General features: G+C 42.9%; 1 protein-coding gene across 1 annotated transcript in view; it reads right to left on the minus strand.

The window, feature by feature from the left end:
• The window catches only part of ROM1 (retinal outer segment membrane protein 1), a 113,873-nt gene that overhangs the window by 5,560 nt on the left and 83,635 nt on the right, over nucleotides 1-24,678 (minus strand). The window contains exon 2 of the mRNA XM_088468388.1: nucleotides 2,851-3,097. Within this exon, the coding sequence (XP_088324514.1) occupies nucleotides 2,851-3,097 (247 nt within the window). The remainder of the gene's footprint in view (nucleotides 1-2,850; nucleotides 3,098-24,678) is intronic.

Below are 24,678 nucleotides of genomic sequence, written 5' to 3' on the forward strand. Positions count from 1 at the left end.
AACATGGTGTGCGCATGCACCTCTCAATGTGGCTGAAGTCTCAAGCAGGTGCATGAGTGTCGCATCTAGGACCTGAGTCAGCAAGGATTGCAACTGCTAAAGCGTACACAGATGGCCGATTGTTGTGTAGTGCGTAGGCATCGCAGTGCGCAAACCAGCCTCTGCGATCAGAGTGACTACACAGACCCATCACATAGTGATTGACAGGAAGCACCGTTTGGGGGAGGTGATGGGGGGATGGTTGGAGAAACAGGCGTGTCAGTGCGTTTGAACGCTGTTGCAGGGGCGTGCATAAATTAGCCACTGCGATGTCATACACAGCATGAGCTCTCAATGCGTGCAGGAAAGTTAGCAATTTAGTGGTAGGGTCAGATCTGGCTTATATGTGTTGAGTGCCTCCGATGTACTTCGATGTTACCGATGTTTTGGCTGGATTACAAGGTATTACTGATGTGCGAGAGGGGAAGTGGGCGTCTACATATTGTCAGTAAGAGTGATTTGCGATTGCAATTATTAGCATACATTCGCAGCAGAACTGTGTTTGTGATTGCTACTGCGATCGCAATACCTTGCTGACTCAGGCTCCTTGTGTGAAAAGAGACCAGCGTTTCTGGGTGGCAAGTATCAAGACATATGGAACGGCTATTTCTGATGGGAGTGTCTTGGACATGTATCTGTGCTCCGTATGATTCTAAGTCGTGCATTTCGTGAAGGGAAGCCTGTTTCTGGCAGATCTCTTGCTGGTGCAAGTGTTGCTACTAATGATGATGGCTATGGATGCTAGAACAATGGACGGGATAGGCCTGCACCCTCAGGTGATGAGAGTGAGTACAAGGCCGCGCCCGTAGGGGACAGCGGCAGGAGAAGCATGTGACTCAGAATCCAGATCAATGAAGTTATCTATTCAAATGATAACTGAATACACAGCATAGATAAACATTTCGTACATGTATTGTTTGTAATAAAACTGTATAGTCACCTGTGACTGTGTATAATCACCTCTTTAATTGAAGGTTTATTGATAGGAGTCATAGTCTATTCATCGGTATGTAAACATGCAGATAACATGCTCAGTGTGTCTATACACTGTTCCCACTTATAGGTTTATCTTCCTGTTTACAGTGCAATCTGGCCATGACCAGGAGTTACTAGATTCGTGTTATGTATGTACTAAAGCATTTTAAGTGCATTTAAAAGAAAAAACCCGTAGTGACCAGGAAGCAGGAAATATGCAGATTTGAAACTGACATTTTACAGCATGTGCTCCTGATTTGTCTAAGTGGGTGTGGTATATTATGTCGACATTAACAATGTCGACTTTGTGAGAATGTCAACATTGTGAATGTCTACAGTAGGCATGTCAACAATGGAATTTACTGCCTAACCTCAGCCTAACTGTAACCCTGACCCTAACTGCAGCCTAACTCCTAATTGATGCCTAACAATAACCCTAAAATAGTGTCGACATTAGACTGTATACAATCATAATGCTGACATTATGTCAGTGTTGACATTTTGAATGTCGATAAACTGATGATGATAGAGATTTTTGTCTATATTGCGTGTAGAGTGAGTGAGAGAGATTAACAGCCTTACTATGCAGAATTGTTTTATGTGTTTTGATAAATGAATTTGTGACATCAGCCTAACATGTTCAGCCGCCAGGTGAAAAGCCAACACTGTAAGCCCCGAAATACCAGAATCACGACAGGGCAGGTAAGTATACTAACCATACCCTTCTCCTCCCCTAACCCTCCCTTAGGAGTGCCTAAACCTAAAACTCCCGGGAAGGTGCCTAACCCTAAGTCCCCCCCGGGGGTGCCTAAACCTAACCCCCCCTTCCCGCATCCTAAATCTAAACCTCCCTGGGGCGTGTCTAACCCTAACCCACCTTCCCTCAACCCTCCCCGGGGGTGCCTAACACTAAGTCCCCCCGGGGGTGCCTAAAGCTAACCCCCCCTCCCCCGGCTAACACTAACCCTGTCCCCGCTTACCTTTGTTCGGCAAACTGTCTGTCGGGATTCCGTCGTCGGGCTAAAAATAGGCGTCGGTATTTAGACGCCTATGTTTAGTACTAAGTCGACATTTCGATGCCGGGAATCCGTCAGACGGCTTCCCGTGCGTCGGTATTCTAACTATATCCCGTATGTAGTGTAAAGGAGATGTGGATTGTTCAAATGTAACTACTGTATAATGTCATTGTAAAGACTGGGCGTGATTCAGCATGGATTGCTATTCTGCTTATACACACGCAACACAGTTGCTAATATCAGCGGCGATATGTAAATGTTTGCATTCGCATTAGGATCGCAGCCTGACATAAGGATGCTCTCTTCCCCTTTCTCACATACGTATACTTGGGCAACATAATGAAATAATCGGTAACATCGGACCCATACACCCAGTTAAGGCAGGTCAGACCTCACTCAGGAATTGCTTACTTCAGCGCACGCTATGATGCCTCAGGCTGCGTATGGTATAGCAGTGGATAATGTATGCACGCACCTGTAACGGCATTGAAACGCACTGGCATGCCTGCATTCGTCCGACTACCCCCCGTCACCACCCACAAACGGCATGTCCTGTCAATCACTCTGCGATGGGTCTGTGTGGTCACTGCGATCCTTGCTGAATCAGGCCCTGTTATCTTACCTATGTATTTAATACATATGAAATGGTTTATCATGACATTGTGATATTTAGTGACGTATACTGTATTACTATCGCTCATTTTTGGTCACCAATGTTTTCATGGCTGAATATCGCCAGGGTTTGCTTTGACACTATCGCTCCACATTTTTTAGTCATTAGACAGTACCAGTTTTTGTTGTTTTGTTTTTTTAATCTCACCTGTAGAAGAAAGAATAGAGTCACAGCAGCCCCATTTGTGGCCATAATTCCAGTATAGTAGCTGAGTAAGGCATCCCGGCAGCCCCTTACCCAGATGTTTAGCTCGTCTGTCTGGTAATTGTAGCTGTAATGGGCCGAGTTATTGGTTATCTGCATCTGGATACAAGGTCTGGGAGAGTTTGGGTTACAACAGCTGAATGGGACACTGTCCATCAGGTACCTGCCATCCACATTGCTTTTAATGCGACTGCAAAGTGAACAAGGATAAGAGGGTTAGACGGAGGATGACATAAAATGTAAGCATATCATGGAAGAATGTGAAACATCAAAGACGTGCATGCAGATTTAGCTTTAGTTGCTATAGTAGCAGTATAAATATTGAATAATTACACAATATGGTATCTCCGCAAGACAGTAAGGTTACCCATTTTCCACTTCCTCATTTACAATCTTAGAAACAGGCAGCTATCATGAAAAAGTCTGTTTTTTTGTCTAACATATGTGAATAATCAATAAGATAGCAGACCTGTAACTGCCCTACAGATGGGATTATCAGTAACATAGGAGACCTGTAACTGCCCTACAGATGGGATTATCAGTAACATAGGAGACCTGTAACTGCCCTACAGATGGGATTATCAGTAACATAGGAGACATGTAACTGCCCTACAGATGGACTCATCAGTAACATAGGAGACATATAACTGCCCTGCAGATAGGATTATCAGTAATATAGGAGACATGTAACTGCCCTACAGATGGGATTATCAGTAACATAGGAGACATGTAACTGCCCTGCAGATAGGATTATCAGTAATATAGGAGACCTGTAACTGCCCTACAGATGGGATTATCAGTAACATAGGAGACCTGTAACTGCCCTACAGATGGGATTATCAGTAATATAGGAGACATGTAACTGCCCTACAGATGGACTCATCAGTAACATAGGAGACATATAACTGCCCTGCAGATAGGATTATCAGTAATATAGGAGACATGTAACTGCCCTACAGATGGGATTATCAGTAACATAGGAGACATGTAACTGCCCTGCAGATAGGATTATCAGTAATATAGGAGACCTGTAACTGCCCTACAGATGGGATTATCAGTAACATAGGAGACCTGTAACTGCCCTACAGATGGGATTATCAGTAATATAGGAGACATGTAACTGCCCTACAGATGGGATTATCAGTAACATAGGAGACATGTAACTGCCCTGCAGATGGACTCATCAGTAACATAGGAGACATGTAACTGCCCTACAGATGGACTCATCAGTAACATAGGAGACATGTAACTGCCCTATAGATGGGATTATCAGTAAAATAGGAGACATGTAACTGCCCTACAGATGAAATCAGTAAAATAGGAGACCTGTAACTGCCCTGCGAATGGGATTATCCGTAAAATAGGAGACATGTAACTGCCCTGCTGAACGGATTGTCAGTAAAATAGGAGACATGTAACTGCCCTGCAGATGGGAGTATCAGTAACATAGGAGACATGTAACTGCCCTACAGATGAAATCAGTAAAATAGGAGACCTGTAACTGCCCTGCAGATGGGATTATCAGTAACATAGGAAACATGTAACTGCCCTGCAGATGGGATTATCAATAGAATAAGAAACCTGTAACTGCCCAACAGATGGGATTATCAGTAACATAGGAGACATGTAACTTCCCTGCAGATGGACTCATCAGTAAAATAGGAGACATGTAACTGCCCTGCAGATGGACTCATCAGTAACATAGGAGACATGTAACTGCCCTGCAGATGGACTCATAAATAAGATAGGAGACATGTAACTGCCCTACAGGTGAGATTATCAGTAAAATAGGAGACATGTAACTGCCCTGCATATGGACTCATCAGTACCATAGGAGAAATGTAACTGGCCTGCAGATGGACTCATCAGTAACATAGGAGACATGTAATTGCCCTGCCTATGGACTCATCAGTAACATAGGAGACATGTTACTGCCCTGCAGATGGACTCATCAATAAAATAGGAGACATGTAACTGCCCTACAGATGGGATTATCAGTACAATAGGAGACCTATAACTGCCCTCTAGATGGACTCATCAGTAACATAGGAGACATGTAACTGCCCTGCAGATAGGATTATCAGTAACATAGGAGACATGTAACTGCCCTACAGATGGACTCATCAGTAACATAGGAGACATATAACTGCCCTGCAGATAGGATTATCAGTAATATAGGAGACATGTAACTGCCCTACAGATGGGATTATCAGTAACATAGGAGACATGTAACTGCCCTGCAGATAGGATTATCAGTAATATAGGAGACCTGTAACTGCCCTACAGATGGGATTATCAGTAACATAGGAGACCTGTAACTGCCCTACAGATGGGATTATCAGTAATATAGGAGACATGTAACTGCCCTACAGATGGGATTATCAGTAACATAGGAGACATGTAACTGCCCTGCAGATGGACTCATCAGTAACATAGGAGACATGTAACTGCCCTACAGATGGACTCATCAGTAACATAGGAGACATGTAACTGCCCTATAGATGGGATTATCAGTAATTTAGGAGATATGTAACTGCCCTGCAGATGGGATTATCAGTAAAATAGGAGACATGTAACTGCCCTACAGATGAAATCAGTAAAATAGGAGACCTGTAACTGCCCTGCGAATGGGATTATCCGTAAAATAGGAGACATGTAACTGCCCTGCTGAACGGATTATCAGTAAAATAGGAGACATGTAACTGCCCTGCAGATGGGAGTATCAGTAACATAGGAGACATGTAACTGCCCTACAGATGAAATCAGTAAAATAGGAGACATGTAACTGCCCTGCAGATGGGATTATCAGTAACATAGGAAACATGTAACTGCCCTGCAGATGGGATTATCAATAGAATAAGAAACCTGTAACTGCCCAACAGATGGGATTATCAGTAACATAGGAGACATGTAACTTCCCTGCAGATGGACTCATCAGTAAAATAGGAGACATGTAACTGCCCTGCAGATGGACTCATCAGTAACATAGGAGACATGTAACTGCCCTGCAGATGGACTCATAAATAAGATAGGAGACATGTAACTGCCCTACAGGTGAGATTATCAGTAAAATAGGAGACATGTAACTGCCCTGCATATGGACTCATCAGTACCATAGGAGAAATGTAACTGGCCTGCAGATGGACTCATCAGTAACATAGGAGACATGTAATTGCCCTGCCTATGGACTCATCAGTAACATAGGAGACATGTTACTGCCCTGCAGATAGACTCATCAATAAAATAGGAGACATGTAACTGCCCTACAGATGGGATTATCAGTACAATAGGAGACCTATAACTGCCCTCTAGATGGACTCATCAGTAACATAGGAGACATGTAACTGCCCTGCAGATGGACTCATCAGGAACATAGGAGACATGTAACTGCCCTGCAGATAGGATTGTCAGTAATATAGGAGACATGTAACTGCCCTGCAGATGGACTCATCAGTAACATAGGAGACATGTAACTGCCCTGCAGATAGGATTGTCAGTAATATAGGAGACATGTAACTGCCCTGCAGATGGACTCATCAGTAACATAGGAGACATGTAACTGCCCTAGAGATGGGATTATCAGTAATATAGGAGACATGTAACTGCCCTATAGATGGGATTATCAGTAACATAGGAGATACGTAACTGCCCTGCAGATGGGATTATCAGTAAAATAGGAGACCTGTAACTGCCCTGCGAATGGGATTATCCATAAAATAGGAGACATGTAACTGCCCTGCAGAATGGATTATAAGTAAAATAGGAGACATGTAACTGCCCTGCAGATGAAATTATCAGTAAAATAGGAGACTTGTAACTGCCCTGCAGATGGGATTATCAGTAACATAGGAGACATGTAACTGCCCTGCAGATGGGATTATCAATGGAATAGGAGACATGTAACTGCCCTACAGATGGGATTATCAGTAATATAGGAGACATGTAACTGCCCTGCAGATGGACTCATCAGTAACATAGGAGACATGTAACTGCCCTACAGATGGGATTATCAGTAAAATAGGAGACATGTAACTGCCCTGCAGATGGACTCATCAGCAACATAGGAGACATGTAACTGCCCTGCAGATGGACTCATCAGTAACATAGGAGACATGTAACTGCCTTGCAGATGGGATTATCAGTAAAATAGGAGACATGTAACTGCCCTACAGATGGGATTATCAGTAACATAGGAGACATGTAACTGCCCTCCAGATGGGATTATCAGTAACATAGGAGACATGTAACTGCCCTGCAGATGGACTCATCAGTAACATAGGAGACATGTAACTGCCCTGCAGATAGGATTATCAGTAATATAGGAGACATGTAACTGCCCTACTGATGGGATTATCAGTAACATAGGAGACCTGTAACTGCCCTACAGATGGGATTATCAGTAACATAGGAGACCTGTAACTGCACTGCAGATGGACTCATCAGTAACATAGGAGACATGTAACTGCCCTGCAGATAGGATTATCAGTAATATAGGAGACATGTAACTGCCCTACAGATGGACTCATCAGTAACATAGGAGACATGTAACTGCCCTGCAGATGGACTCATCAGTAACATAGGAGACATGTAACTGCCCTACAGATGGACACATCAGTAACATAGGAGACATGTAACTGCCCTGCAGATGTACTCATCAATAACATAGGAGACATGTAACTGCCCTTCAGATGGACTCATCAATAACATAGGAGACATGTAACTGCCCAACAGATGGGATTATCAATAATATAGGAGACCTGTAACTGCCCTGGAGATGGGATTATCAGTAACATAGGAGACATATAACTGCCCTGCCTATGGACTCATCAGTAACATAGGAGACATGTAACTGCTCTTCAGATGGACTCATCAATAACATAGGAGACATGTAACTGCCCAACAGATGGGATTATCAATAATATAGGAGACCTGTAACTGCCCTGCAGATGGACTCATTAGTAACATAGGATATATGTAACTGCCCTGCAGATGGACTCATCAGTACTATAGAAGACATGTAACTGCCCTGCAGATGGACTCATCAGTAACATAGGAGATATGTAACTGCCCTACAGATGGACTCATCAGTAACATAGGAGACATGTAACTGCCCTACAGATGGGATTATCAGTAATATAGGTGATTTGTAACTGCCCTGCAGATGGGATTATCAGTAAAATAGGAGACCTGTAACTGCCATGCAGATGAAATTGTCAGTAAAATAGGAGACCTGTAACTGCCTTGCAGATGGGATTATCAATAACACTGGAGACATGTAACTGCCCTGCAGATGGGATTATCAGTAAAATAGGAGACATGTAACCGCCCTGCAGATGGGATTATCAGTAATATTGGAGACTTGTAACTGCCCTGCAGATGGACTCGTCAGTAATTGGGAGACAAGTAACTGCCCTGCAGATGGGATTATCAGTAACATAGCAGACATGTAATTGCCCTGCAGATGGACTCATCAGTAAAATAGGAGATATGTAACTGCCCTGCAGATGGAATTATCAGTAAAATAGGAGACATGAAACTGCCCTACAGATGGACTCAGCAGTAACATAGGATACATGTAACTGTCCTGCAGATGGACTCATCAGTAACATAGGAGACATGTAACTGCCCTACAGATGGGATTATAAGTAACATAGGAGATATGTAACTGCCCTGCAGATGGGAATATAAGTAAACTAGGAGACATGTAACTGCCCTGCAGATTGGATTATCAGTAAAATAGGAGACCTGTAACTGCCCTGCGAATGGGATTATCCGTAAAATAGGAGACATGTAACTGCCCTGCAGATGAAATTATCAGTAAAATAGGAGACCTGTAACTGCCCTGCAGATGGGATTATCAGTAAAATAGGAGATATGTAACTGCCCTGCAGAAGGGATTATCAATAGAATAGGAGACCTGTAACTGCCCTGCAGATGGGATTATCAGTAACATAGGAGACATGTAACTGCCATGCAGAAGGACTCATCAGTAAAATAGGAGACATGTAACTGTCCTGCAAATGGATTCATCAGTAACATAGGAGACATGTAACTGCTCTGCAGATGGACTCATCAATAACATAGGAGACATGTAATTGCCCCACAGATGGGATTATCAGTACAATAGGAGACCTGTAACTGCCCTACAGATGGGATTATCAGTAACATAGGAGATATGTAACTGCCCTGCAGATGGGATTATCAGTACCATAGGAGACATGTAACTGCCCTACAGATGGACTCATCAGTAACATAGGAGACATGTAACTGCCCTGCAGATGGACTCATCAGTAACATAGGAGACATGTAACTGCCCTACAGATGGACACATCAGTAACATAGGAGACATGTAACTGCCCTACAGATGGACTCATCAGTAACATAGGAGACATGTAACTGCCCTGCAGATGGACTCATCAGTAACATAGGAGACATGTAACTGCCCTACAGATGGACACATCAGTAACATAGGAGACATGTAACTGCCCTGCAGATGTACTCATCAATAACATAGGAGACATGTAACTGCCCTACAGATGGACTCATCAGTAACATAGGAGACATGTAACTGTCCTGCAGATGGACTCATCAGTAACATAGGAGACATGTAACTGCCCTACAGATGGGATTATAAGAAACATAGGAGATATGTAACTGCCCTGCAGATGGGATTATCAGTAAAATAGGAGACATGTAACTGCCCTGCAGATGGGATTATCAGTAATATAGGAGATATGTAACTGCCCTGCAGATGGCATTATCAGTAAAATAGGAGACCTGTAACTGCCATGCAGATGAGATTATCAGTAAAATAGGAGACATATAACTGCCCTGCAGATGGGATTATCAGTAACATAGGAGACATGTAACTGCCCTGCAGATGGGATTATCAGTAACATAGGAGATATGTAACTGCCCTGCAGATGGAATTATCAGTAAAATAGGAGACATGAAACTGCCCTACAGATGGACTCAGCAGTAACATAGGAAACATGTAACTGCCCTGCAGATGGGATTATCAGTAAAATAGGAGACCTGTAACTGCCATGCAGATGAGATTATCAGTAAAATAGGAGACATATAACTGCCCTGCAGATGGGATTATCTGTAACATAGGAGACATGTAACTGCCATGCAGATGAAATTGTCAGTAAAATAGGAGACCTGTAACTGCCTTTCAGATGGGATTATCAGTAACACAGGAGACATGTAACTGCCCTGCAGATGGGATTATCAGTAAAATAGGAGTCATGTAACTGCCCTGCAGATGGGATTATCAGTAATATAGGAGACATGTAACTGCCCTGCAGATGGACTCGTCAGTAATTGTGAGACAAGTAACTGCCCTGCAGATGGGATTATCGGTAACATAGCAGACATGTAATTGCCCTGCAGATGGACTCATCAGTAAAATAGGAGATATGTAACTGCCCTGCAGATGGAATTATCAGTAAAATTGGAGACATGAAACTGCCCTGCAGATGAACTCATCAGTAACATAGGAGACATGTAACTGCCCTGCAGATGGACTCATCAATAACATAGGAGACATGTAACTGCCCTACAGATGGGATTATCAGTAAAATAGAAGATATGTAACTGCCCTGCAGACGGGATTATCAGTACAATAGGAGATATGTAGTTGCCCTGCAGATGGAATTATCAGTAAAATAGGAGACTTGTAACTGCCCTGCAGATGGGATTATCAGTAAAAAAGGAGACATGTATCTGCCCTGCAGATGGGGTTATCAGTAAACTGCAGTTACCTGTTACTGCCCTGTAGATGGACTCATCAGTAACATAAGAGACATGTAACTGCCCTGCAGATGGACTCATCAGTACCACAGGAGACATGTAACTGCCCTGCAGATAGGATTATGAGTAATATAGGAGAGATGTAACTGCCCTGCAGGTGGACTCATCAGTAACATAGGAGACATGTAACTGCCCTACAGGTGGACTCATCAGTAACAAAGGAGACTTGTAACTGCCCTGCAGATGGACTCATCAATAACATAGGAGTCATGTAACTGCCCTACGGATGGGATTATCAGTTCAATAGAAGACATGTAACTGCCCTGCAGATGGGTTTATCAGTAACATAGGATCAATGTAACTGCCCCACAGATGGGATTATCAGTGACATAGGAGATATGTAACTGCCCTGGAGATGGGATTATCAGTAAAATAGGAGACCTGTAACTGCCCTGCAGATGGACTCATCAGTAACATAGGAGACATGTAACTGCCCTGCAGATAGGATTATCAGTAATATAGGAGACATGTAACTGCCCTGCAGATGGACTCATCAGTAACATAGGAGAAATGTAACTGCCCCACAGATGGGATTATCAGTAACATAGGAGATATGTAACTGCCCTGCAGATGAGTTTATCAGTAAAATAGGAGACCTGTAACTGCCCTGCAGATGGACTCATCAGTAACATAGGAGACATGTAACTGCCCTGCAGATGGACTCATCAGTAACATAGGAGACATGTAACTGTCCTACAGATAGGATTATCAGTAATATAGGAGACATGTAACTGCCCTGCAGATGGACTCATCAGTCACATAGCAGACATGTAACTGCCCTACAGATGGGATTATCCGTAACATAGGAGATATGTAACTGCCCTGCAGATGGGATTATCAGTAACATAGGAGACATGTAACTGCCATGCCTATGCACTCATCAGTAACATGTAACTGCCCTTCAGATGGACTCATCAGTAACATAGGAGATATGTAACTGCCCTGCAGATGGACTCATCAGTAACATAGGAGACATGTAACTACCCTGCAGATAGGATTATCAGTAACAAAGGAGACATGTAACTGTGCTATACATGGGATTATCAGTAACATAGGAGATATGTAACTGCCCTGCAGATGGGAGTATCAGTAAAATAGGAGACCTGTAACTGCCCTGCGAATGGGATTATCCGTAAAATAGGAGACATGTAACCGCCCTGCAGATGGTATTATCTATAGAATAGGAGCCCTGTAAGTGCCCTACAGATGGGATTATCAATAGAATAGGAGACATGTAACTGCCCTACAAATGGACTCATCAGTAACATAGGAGACATGTAACTGCCCTGCAGATGGACTCATCAGTAACATTGGAGACATGTAACTGCCCTGCAGATGGACTCATCAATAACATAGGTGACATGTAACTGCCCTACAGATGGGATTATCAGTACAATAGGAGACATGTAACTGCCCTGCAGATGGACTCATCAGTAACATAGGAGACATGTAACTGCCCTACAGATGGGATTATCAGTAAAATAGGAGACCTGTAACTGCCCTGCAGAAGGACTCATCAGTAACATAGGAGACATGTAACTGCCCTGCAGATAGGATTATCAGTAATATAGGAGACATGTAACTACCCTGCAGATGGACTCATCAGTAACATAGGAGAAATGTAACTGCCCCACAGATGGGATTATCAGTAACATAGGAGATATGTGAATGCCCTGGAGATGGGATTATCAGTAAAATAGGAGACCTGTAACTGCCCTGCAGATGGACTCATCAGTAACATAGGAGACATGTAACTGCCCTGCAGATGGACTCATCAGTAACATAGGAGACATTTAACTGCCCTACAGATAGGATTATCAGTAATATAGGAGACATGTAACTGCCCTGCAGATGGACTCATCAGTCACATAGCAGACATGTAACTGCCCTACAGATGGGATTATCCGTAACATAGGAGGTATGTAACTGCCCTGCAGATGGGATTATCAGTAACATAGGAGACATGTAACTGCCCTGCCTATGCACTCATCAGTAACATAGGAGACATGTAACTGCCCTACAGATGGACTCATCAGTAACAAAGGAGACATGTAACTGTGCTATACATGGGATTATCAGTAACATAGGAGATATGTAACTGCCCTGCAGATGGGATTATCAGTAAAATAGGAGACCTGTAACTGCCCTGCGAATGGGATTATCCGTAAAATAGGAGACATGTAACTGCCCTGCAGATGAAATTATCAGTAAAATAGTAGACCTGTAACTGCCCTGCAGATGGGATTAGCAGTAAAATAGGAGATATGTAACCGCCCTGCAGATGGTATTATCTATAGAATAGGAGACCTGTAACTGCCCTACAGATGGGATTATCAATAGAATAGGAGACATGTTACTGCCCTACAGATGGACTCATCAGTAACATAGGAGACATGTAACTGCCCTGCAGATGGACTCATCAATAACATAGGTGACATGTAACTGCCCTACAGATGGGATTATCAGTACAATAGGAGACATGTAACTGCCCTGCAGATGGACTCATCAGTAACATAGGAGACATGTAACTGCCCTACAGATGGGATTATCAGTAAAATAGGAGACCTGTAACTGCACTGCAGATGGACTCATCAGTAACATAGGAGACATGTAACTACCCTGTAGATAGGATTATCAGTAATATAGAAGACATGTAACTGCCCTGCAGATGGACTCATCAGTAACATAGGAGACATGTAACTGCCCTACAGATGGACTCATCAGTAACAAAGGAGACATGTAACTGTACTATACATGGGATTATCAGTAACATAGGAGATATGTAACTGCCCTGCAGATGGGATTATCAGTAAAATAGGAGACCTGTAACTGCCCTGCGAATGGGATTATCCGTAAAATAGGAGACATGTACCTGCCCTGCAGATGAAATTATCAGTAAAATAGTAGACCTGTAACTGCCCTGCAGATGGGATTATCAGTAAAATAGGAGATATGTAACCGCCCTGCAGATGGTATTATCTATAGAATAGGAGACCTGTAACTGCCCTACAGATGGGATTATCAATAGAATAGGAGACATGTAACTGCCCTACAGATGGACTCATCAGTAACATAGGAGACATGTAACTGCCCTGCAGATGGACTCATCAATAACATAGGTGAAATGTAACTGCCCTATAGATGGGATTATCAGTACAATAGGAGACATGTAACTGCCCTGCAGATGGACTCATCAGTAACATAGGAGACATGTAACTGCCCTACAGATGGGATTATCAGTAAAATAGGAGACCTGTAACTGCCCTGCAGATGGACTCATCAGTAACATAGGAGACATGTAACTGCCCTGCAGATAGGATTATTAGTAATATAGGAGACATGTAATTACCCTGCAGATGGACTCATCTGTAACATAGGAGAAATGTAACTGCCCCACAGATGGGTTTATCAGTAACATAGGAGATATGTAAATGCCCTGGAGATGGGATTATCAGTAAAATAGAAGACCTGTAACTGCCCTGCAGATGGACTCATCAGTAACATTGGAGACATGTAACTGCCCTGCAGATAGGATTATCAGTAATATAGGAGACATTTAACTGCCCTGCAGATGGACTCATCAGTCACATAGCAGACATGTAACTGCCCTACAGATGGGATTATCCGTAACATAGGAGATATGTAACTGCCCTGCAGATTGGATTATCAGTAACATTGGAGACATGTAACTGCCCTGCCTATGCACTCATCAGTAACATAGGAGACATGTAACTGCCCTTCAGATGGACTCATCAATAACATAGGAGGCATGTAACTGCCCTACAGATGGGATTATCAGTACAATAGGAGACCTGTAACTTCCCTGAAGATGGACTCATCAGTAACATAGGAGATATGTAACTGCCCTGCAGATGGACTCATCAGTAACATAGGAGACATGTAACTACCCTGCAGATAGGATTATCAGTAATATAGAAGACATGTAACTGCCCTGCAGATGGAATCATCAGTAACATAGGAGACATGTAACTGCCCTACAGATGGACTCATCAGTAACAAAGGAGACATGTAACTGTGCTATACATGGCATTATCAGTAACATAGGAGATATGTAACTGCCCTGCAGATGGGATTATCAGTAAAATAGGAGACCAGTAACTGCCCTGCGAATGGGATTATCCGTAAAATAGGAGACATGTAACTGCCCAGCAGATGAAATTATCAGTAAAATAGTAGACCTGTAAATGCCCTGCATATGGGATTATCAGTAAAATAGGAGATATGTAACCGCCCTGCAGATGGGATTATCTATAGAATAGGAGACCTGTAACTGCCCTACAGATGGTATTATCAATAGAATAGGAGACATGTAACTGCCCTACAGATGGACTCATCAGTAACATAGGAGACATGTAACTGCCCTGCAGATGGACTCATCAGTAACATAGGAGGCATGTAACTGCCCTACAGATGGGATTATCAGTACAATAGGAGACCTGTAACTGCCCTGAAGATGGACTCATCAGTAACATAGGAGACATGTAACTGCCCTACAGATGGGATTATCAGTAAAATAGGAGACCTGTAACTGCCCTGCAGATGGACTCATCAGTAACATAGGAGACATGTAACTGCCCTGCACATGGACTCATCAGTAACATAGGAGACATGTAACTGCCCTGCAGATGGACTCATCAATAACATAGGAGACATGTAACTGCCCTGCAGATGGTCTCATCAGTAACATAGGAGACATGTAACTACCCTACAGATAGGATTATCAGTAATATAGGAGACATGTAACTGCCCTGCAGATGGACTCATCAGTAACATAGGAGACATGTAACTGCCCTACAGATGGGATTATCCGTAACATAGGAGATATGTAACTGCCCTGCAGATGGGATTATCAGTAACATAGGAGACACGTAACTGCCCTGCCTATGGACTCATCGGTAACATAGGAGACATGTAACTGCCCTTCAGATGGACTCATCAATAACATAGGAGACATGTAACTGCCCTACAGATTGGATTATCAGTACAATAGGAGACCTGTATCTGCCCTGCAGATGGACTCATCAGTAACATAGGAGACATGTAACTGCCCTGCAGATAGGATTATCAGTAATATAGGAGACATGTAACTGCCCTGCAGATGGACTCATCAGTAACATAGGAGAAATGTAACTGCCCTACAGATGGGATTATCAGTAACATAGGAGATATGTAACTGCCCTGCAGATGGGTTTATCAGTAAAATAGGAGACCTGTAACTGCGCTGCAGATGGACTCATCAGTAACATAGGAGACATGTAACTGCCCTGCAGATGGACTCATCAGAAACATAGGAGACATGTAACTGCCCTACAGATAGGATTATCAGTAATATAGGAGACATGTAACTGCCCTGCAGATGGACTCATCAGTCACATAGCAGACATGTAACTGCCCTACAGATGGGATTATCCGTAACATTGGAGATATGTAACTGCCCTGCAGATGGGATTATCAGTAACATAGGAGACATGTAACTGCCATGCCTATGCACTCATCAGTAACATAGGAGACATGTAACTGCCCTTCAGATGGACTCATCAGTAACATAGGAGATATGTAACTGCCCTGCAGATGGACTCATCAGTAACATAGGAGACATGTAACTACCCTGCAGATAGGATTATCAGTAACAAAGGAGACATGTAACTGTGCTATACATGGGATTATCAGTAACATAGGAGATATGTAACTGCCCTGCAGATGGGATTATCAGTAAAATAGGAGACCTGTAACTGCCCTGCGAATAGGATTATCCGTAAAATAGGAGACATGTAACCTCCCTGCAGATGGTATTATCTATAGAATTGGAGCCCTGTAACTGCCCTACAGATGGGATTATGAATAGAATAGGAGACATGTAACTGCCCTACAGATGGACTCATCAGTAATTTAGGAGACATGTAACTGCCCTGCAGATGGACTCATCAGTAACATAGAAGACATGTAACTGCCCTGCAGATGGACTCATCAATAACATAGGTGACATGTAACTGCCCTACAGATGGGATTATCAGTACAATAGGAGACATGTAACTGCCCTGCAGATGGACTCATCAGTAACATAGGAGACATGTAACTGCCCTACAGATGGGATTATCAGTAAAATAGGAGACCTGTAACTGCCCTGCAGAAGGACTCATCAGTAACATAGGAGACATGTAACTGCCCTGCAGATAGGATTATCAGTAATATAGGAGACATGTAACTACCCTGCAGATGGACTCATCAGTAACATAGGAGAAATGTAACTGCCCCACAGATGGGATTATCAGTAACATAGGAGATATGTGAATGCCCTGGAGATGGGATTATCAGTAAAATAGGAGACCTGTAACTGCCCTGCAGATGGACTCATCAGTAACATAGGAGACATGTAACTGCCCTGCAGATAGGATTATCAGTAATATAGGAGACATGTAACTACCCTGCAGATGGACTCATCAGTAACATAGGAGAAATGTAACTGCCCCACAGATGGGATTATCAGTAACATAGGAGATATGTGAATGCCCTGGAGATGGGATTATCAGTAAAATAGGAGACCTGTAACTGCCCTGCAGATGGACTCATCAGTAACATAGGAGACATGTAACTGCCCTGCAGATGGACTCATCAGTAACATAGGAGACATTTAACTGCCCTACAGATAGGATTATCAGTAATATAGGAGACATGTAACTGCCCTGCAGATGGACTCATCAGTCACATAGCAGACATGTAACTGCCCTACAGATGGGATTATCCGTAACATAGGAGGTATGTAACTGCCCTGCAGATGGGATTATCAGTAACATAGGAGACATGTAACTGCCCTGCCTATGCACTCATCAGTAACATAGGAGACATGTAACTGCCCTACAGATGGACTCATCAGTAACAAAGGAGACATGTAACTGTGCTATACATGGGATTATCAGTAACATAGGAGATATGTAACTGCCCTGCAGATGGGATTATCAGTAAAATAGGAGACCTGTAACTGCCCTGCGAATGGGATTATCCGTAAAATAGGAGACATGTAACTGCCCTGCAGATGAAATTATCAGTAAAATAGTAGACCTGTAACTGCCCTGCAGATGGGATTAGCAATAAAATAGGAGATATGTAACCGCCCTGCAGATGGTATTATCTATAGAATAGGAGACCTGTAACTGCCCTACAGATGGGATTATCAATAGAATAGGAGACATGTTACTGCCCTACAGATGGACTCATCAGTAACATAGGAGACATGTAACTGCCCTGCAGATGGACTCATCAATAACATAGGTGACATGTAACTGCCCTACAGATGGGATTATCAGTACATTAGGAGACATGTAACTGCCCTGCAGATGGACTCATCAGTAACATAGGAGACATGTAACTGCCCTACAGATGGGATTATCAGTAAAATAGGAGACCTGTAACTGCACTGCAGATGGACTCATCAGTAACATAGGAGACATGTAACTACCCTGTAGATAGGATTATCAGTAATATAGAAGACATGTAACTGCCCTGCAGATGGACTCATCAGTAACATAGGAGACATGTAACTGCCCTACAGATGGACTCATCAGTAACAAAGGAGACATGTAACTGTACTATACATGGGATTATCAGTAACATAGGAGATATGTAACTGCCCTGCAGATGGGATTATCAGTAAAATAGGAGACCTGTAACTGCCCTGCGAATGGGATTATCCGTAAAATAGGAGACATGTACCTGCCCTGCAGATGAAATTATCAGTAAAATAGTAGACCTGTAACTGCCCTGCAGATGGGATTATCAGTAAAATAGGAGATATGTAACCGCCCTGCAGATGGTATTATCTATAGAATAGGAGACCTGTAACTGCCCTACAGATGGGATTATCAATAGAATAGGAGACATGTAACTGCCCTACAGATGGACTCATCAGTAACATAGGAGACATGTAACTGCCCTGCAGATGGACTCATCAATAACATAGGTGAAATGTAACTGCCCTATAGATGGGATTATCAGTACAATAGGAGACATGTAACTGCCCTGCAGATGGACTCATCAGTAACATAGGAGACATGTAACTGCCCTACAGATGGGATTATCAGTAAAATAGGAGACCTGTAACTGCCCTGCAGATGGACTCATCAGTAACATAGGAGACATGTAACTGCCCTGCAGATAGGATTATTAGTAATATAGGAGACATGTAATTACCCTGCAGATGGACTCATCTGTAACATAGGAGAAATGTAACTGCCCCACAGATGGGATTATCAGTAACATAGGAGATATGTAAATGCCCTGGAGATGGGATTATCAGTAAAATAGAAGACCTGTAACTGCCCTGCAGATGGACTCATCAGTAACATTGGAGACATGTAACTGCCCTGCAGATAGGATTATCAGTAATATAGGAGACATTTAACTGCCCTGCAGATGGACTCATCAGTCACATAGCAGACATGTAACTGCCCTACAGATGGGATTATCCGTAACATAGGAGATATGTAACTGCCCTGCAGATTGGATTATCAGTAACATTGGAGACATGTAACTGCCCTGCCTATGCACTCATCAGTAACATAGGAGACATGTAACTGCCCTTCAGATGGACTCATCAATAACATAGGAGGCATGTAACTGCCCTACAGATGGGATTATCAGTACAATAGGAGACCTGTAACTTCCCTGAAGATGGACTCATCAGTAACATAGGAGATATGTAACTGCCCTGCAGATGGACTCATCAGTAACATAGGAGACATGTAACTACCCTGCAGATAGGATTATCAGTAATATAGAAGACATGTAACTGCCCTGCAGATGGAATCATCAGTAACATAGGAGACATGTAACTGCCCTACAGATGGACTCATCAGTAACAAAGGAGACATGTAACTGTGCTATACATGGCATTATCAGTAACATAGGAGATATGTAACTGCCCTGCAGATGGGATTATCAGTAAAATAGGAGACCAGTAACTGCCCTGCGAATGGGATTATCCGTAAAATAGGAGACATGTAACTGCCCAGCAGATGAAATTATCAGTAAAATAGTAGACCTGTAAATGCCCTGCATATGGGATTATCAGTAAAATAGGAGATATGTAACCGCCCTGCAGATGGGATTATCTATAGAATAGGAGACCTGTAACTGCCCTACAGATGGTATTATCAATAGAATAGGAGACATGTAACTGCCCTACAGATGGACTCATCAGTAACATAGGAGACATGTAACTGCCCTGCAGATGGACTCATCAGTAACATAGGAGGCATGTAACTGCCCTACAGATGGGATTATCAGTACAATAGGAGACCTGTAACTGCCCTGAAGATGGACTCATCAGTAACATAGGAGACATGTAACTGCCCTACAGATGGGATTATCAGTAAAATAGGAGACCTGTAACTGCCCTGCAGATGGACTCATCAGTAACATAGGAGACATGTAACTGCCCTGCACATGGACTCATCAGTAACATAGGAGACATGTAACTGCCCTGCAGATGGACTCATCAATAACATAGGAGACATGTAACTGCCCTGCAGATGGTCTCATCAGTAACATAGGAGACATGTAACTACCCTACAGATAGGATTATCAGTAATATAGGAGACATGTAACTGCCCTGCAGATGGACTCATCAGTAACATAGGAGACATGTAACTGCCCTACAGATGGGATTATCCGTAACATAGGAGATATGTAACTGCCCTGCAGATGGGATTATCAGTAACATAGGAGACACGTAACTGCCCTGCCTATGGACTCATCGGTAACATAGGAGACATGTAACTGCCCTTCAGATGGACTCATCAATAACATAGGAGACATGTAACTGCCCTACAGATTGGATTATCAGTACAATAGGAGACCTGTATCTGCCCTGCAGATGGACTCATCAGTAACATAGGAGACATGTAACTGCCCTGCAGATAGGATTATCAGTAATATAGGAGACATGTAACTGCCCTGCAGATGGACTCATCAGTAACATAGGAGAAATGTAACTGCCCTACAGATGGGATTATCAGTAACATAGGAGATATGTAACTGCCCTGCAGATGGGTTTATCAGTAAAATAGGAGACCTGTAACTGCGCTGCAGATGGACTCATCAGTAACATAGGAGACATGTAACTGCCCTGCAGATGGACTCATCAGAAACATAGGAGACATGTAACTGCCCTACAGATAGGATTATCAGTAATATAGGAGACATGTAACTGCCCTGCAGATGGACTCATCAGTCACATAGCAGACATGTAACTGCCCTACAGATGGGATTATCCGTAACATTGGAGATATGTAACTGCCCTGCAGATGGGATTATCAGTAACATAGGAGACATGTAACTGCCATGCCTATGCACTCATCAGTAACATAGGAGACATGTAACTGCCCTTCAGATGGACTCATCAGTAACATAGGAGATATGTAACTGCCCTGCAGATGGACTCATCAGTAACATAGGAGACATGTAACTACCCTGCAGATAGGATTATCAGTAACAAAGGAGACATGTAACTGTGCTATACATGGGATTATCAGTAACATAGGAGATATGTAACTGCCCTGCAGATGGGATTATCAGTAAAATAGGAGACCTGTAACTGCCCTGCGAATAGGATTATCCGTAAAATAGGAGACATGTAACCTCCCTGCAGATGGTATTATCTATAGAATTGGAGCCCTGTAACTGCCCTACAGATGGGATTATGAATAGAATAGGAGACATGTAACTGCCCTACAGATGGACTCATCAGTAATTTAGGAGACATGTAACTGCCCTGCAGATGGACTCATCAGTAACATAGAAGACATGTAACTGCCCTGCAGATGGACTCATCAATAACATAGGTGACATGTAACTGCCCTACAGATGGGATTATCAGTACAATAGGAGACATGTAACTGCCCTGCAGATGGACTCATCAGTAACATAGGAGACATGTAACTGCCCTACAGATGGGATTATCAGTAAAATAGGAGACCTGTAACTGCCCTGCAGAAGGACTCATCAGTAACATAGGAGACATGTAACTGCCCTGCAGATAGGATTATCAGTAATATAGGAGACATGTAACTACCCTGCAGATGGACTCATCAGTAACATAGGAGAAATGTAACTGCCCCACAGATGGGATTATCAGTAACATAGGAGATATGTGAATGCCCTGGAGATGGGATTATCAGTAAAATAGGAGACCTGTAACTGCCCTGCAGATGGACTCATCAGTAACATAGGAGACATGTAACTGCCCTGCAGATAAGATTATCAGTAATATAGGAGACATGTAACTGCCCTGCAGATGGACTCATCAGTAACATAGGAGAAATGTAACTGCCCTACATATGGGATTATCAGTAACATAGGAGATATGTAACTGCCCTGCAGATGGGATTATCAGTAACATAGGAGACACGTAACTGCCCTGCCTATGGACTCATCGGTAACATAGGAGACATGTAACTGCCCTTCAGATGGACTCATCAATAACATAGGAGACATGTAACTGCCCTACAGATTGGATTATCAGTAATATAGGAGACATGTAACTGCCCTGCAGATGGACTCATCAGTAACATAGGAGAAATGTAACTGCCCTACAGATGGGATTATCAGTAACATAGGAGATATGTAACTGCCTTGCAGATGGGTTTATCAGTAAAATAGGAGACCTGTAACTGTGCTGCAGATGGACTCATCAGTAACATAGGAGACATGTAACTGCCCTGCAGATGGACTCATCAGAAACATAGGAGACATGTAACTGCCCTACAGATAGGATTATCAGTAATATAGGAGACATGTAACTGCCCTGCAGATGGACTCATCAGTCACATAGCAGACATGTAACTGCCCTACAGATGGGATTATCCGTAACATTGGAGATATGTAACTGCCCTGCAGATGGGATTATCAGTAACATAGGAGACATGTATCTGCCATGCCTATGCACTCATCAGTAACATAGGAGACCTGTAACTGCCCTTCAGATGGACTCATCAGTAACATAGGAGATATGTAACTGCCCTGCAGATGGACTCATCAGTAACATAGGAGACATGTAACTACCCTGCAGATAGGATTATCAGTAACAAAGGAGACATGTAACTGTGCTATACATGGGATTATCAGTAACATAGGATATAAGTAACTGCCCTGGAGATGGGATTATCAGTAAAATAGGAGACCTGTAACTGCCCTGCAGATGGACTCATCAGTAACATAGGAGACATGTAACTGCCCTGCAGATAGGATTATCAGTAATATAGGAGACATGTAACTGCCCTGCAGATGGACTCATCAGTAACATAGGAGAAATGTAACTGCCCCACAGATGGGATTATCAGTAACATAGGAGATATGTAACTGCCCTGCAGATGGGTTTATCAGTAAAATAGGAGACCTGTAACTGCCCTGCAGATGGACTCATCAGTAACATAGGAGACATGTAACTGCCCTACAGATAGCATTATCAGTAATATAGGAGACATGTAACTGCCCTGCAGATGGACTCATCAGTCACATAGCAGACATGTAACTGCCCTACAGATGGGATTATCCGTAACATAGGAGATATGTAACTGCCCTGCAGATGGGATTATCAGTAACATAGGAGACATGTAACTGCCATGCCTATGCACTCATCAGTAACATGTAACTGCCCTTCAGATGGACTCATCAGTAACATAGGAGATATGTAACTGCCCTGCAGATGGACTCATCAGTAACATAGGAGACATGTAACTACCCTGCAGATAGGATTATCAGTAACAAAGGAGACATGTAACTGTGCTATACATGGGATTATCAGTAACATAGGAGATATGTAACTGCCCTGCAGATGGGAGTATCAGTAAAATAGGAGACCTGTAACTGCCCTGCGAATGGGATTATCCCTAAAATAGGAGACATGTAACCGCCCTGCAGATGGTATTATCTATAGAATAGGAGCCCTGTAAGTGCCCTACAGATGGGATTATCAATAGAATAGGAGACATGTAACTGCCCTACAGATGGACTCATCAGTAACATAGGAGACATGTAACTGCCCTGCAGATGGACTCATCAGTAACATTGGAGACATGTAACTGCCCTGCAGATGGACTCATCAATAACATAGGTGACATGTAACTGCCCTACAGATGGGATTATCAGTACAATAGGAGACATGTAACTGCCCTGCAGATGGACTCATCAGTAACATAGGAGACATGTAACTGCCCTACAGATGGGATTATCAGTAAAATAGGAGACCTGTAACTGCCCTGCAGAAGGACTCATCAGTAACATAGGAGACATGTAACTGCCCTGCAGATAGGATTATCAGTAATATAGGAGACATGTAACTACCCTGCAGATGGACTCATCAGTAACATAGGAGAAATGTAACTGCCCCACAGATGGGATTATCAGTAACATAGGAGATATGTGAATGCCCTGGAGATGGGATTATCAGTAAAATAGGAGACCTGTAACTGCCCTGCAGATGGACTCATCAGTAACATAGGAGACATGTAACTGCCCTGCAGATGGACTCATCAGTAACATAGGAGACATTTAACTGCCCTACAGATAGGATTATCAGTAATATAGGAGACATGTAACTGCCCTGCAGATGGACTCATCAGTCACATAGCAGACATGTAACTGCCCTACAGATGGGATTATCCGTAACATAGGAGGTATGTAACTGCCCTGCAGATGGGATTATCAGTAATATAGGAGACATGTAACTGCCCTGCCTATGCACTCATCAGTAACATAGGAGACATGTAACTGCCCTACAGATGGGATTATCAGTAAAATAGGAGACCTGTAACTGCACTGCAGATGGACTCATCAGTAACATAGGAGACATGTAACTACCCTGTAGATAGGATTATCAGTAATATAGAAGACATGTAACTGCCCTGCAGATGGACTCATCAGTAACATAGGAGACATGTA

This window comes from Taudactylus pleione, unplaced genomic scaffold, assembly GCF_031769625.1.
Source record: "Taudactylus pleione unplaced genomic scaffold, aTauple2 ptg000085l, whole genome shotgun sequence".
Classification (NCBI taxonomy): Eukaryota; Metazoa; Chordata; class Amphibia; order Anura; family Myobatrachidae; genus Taudactylus; species Taudactylus pleione.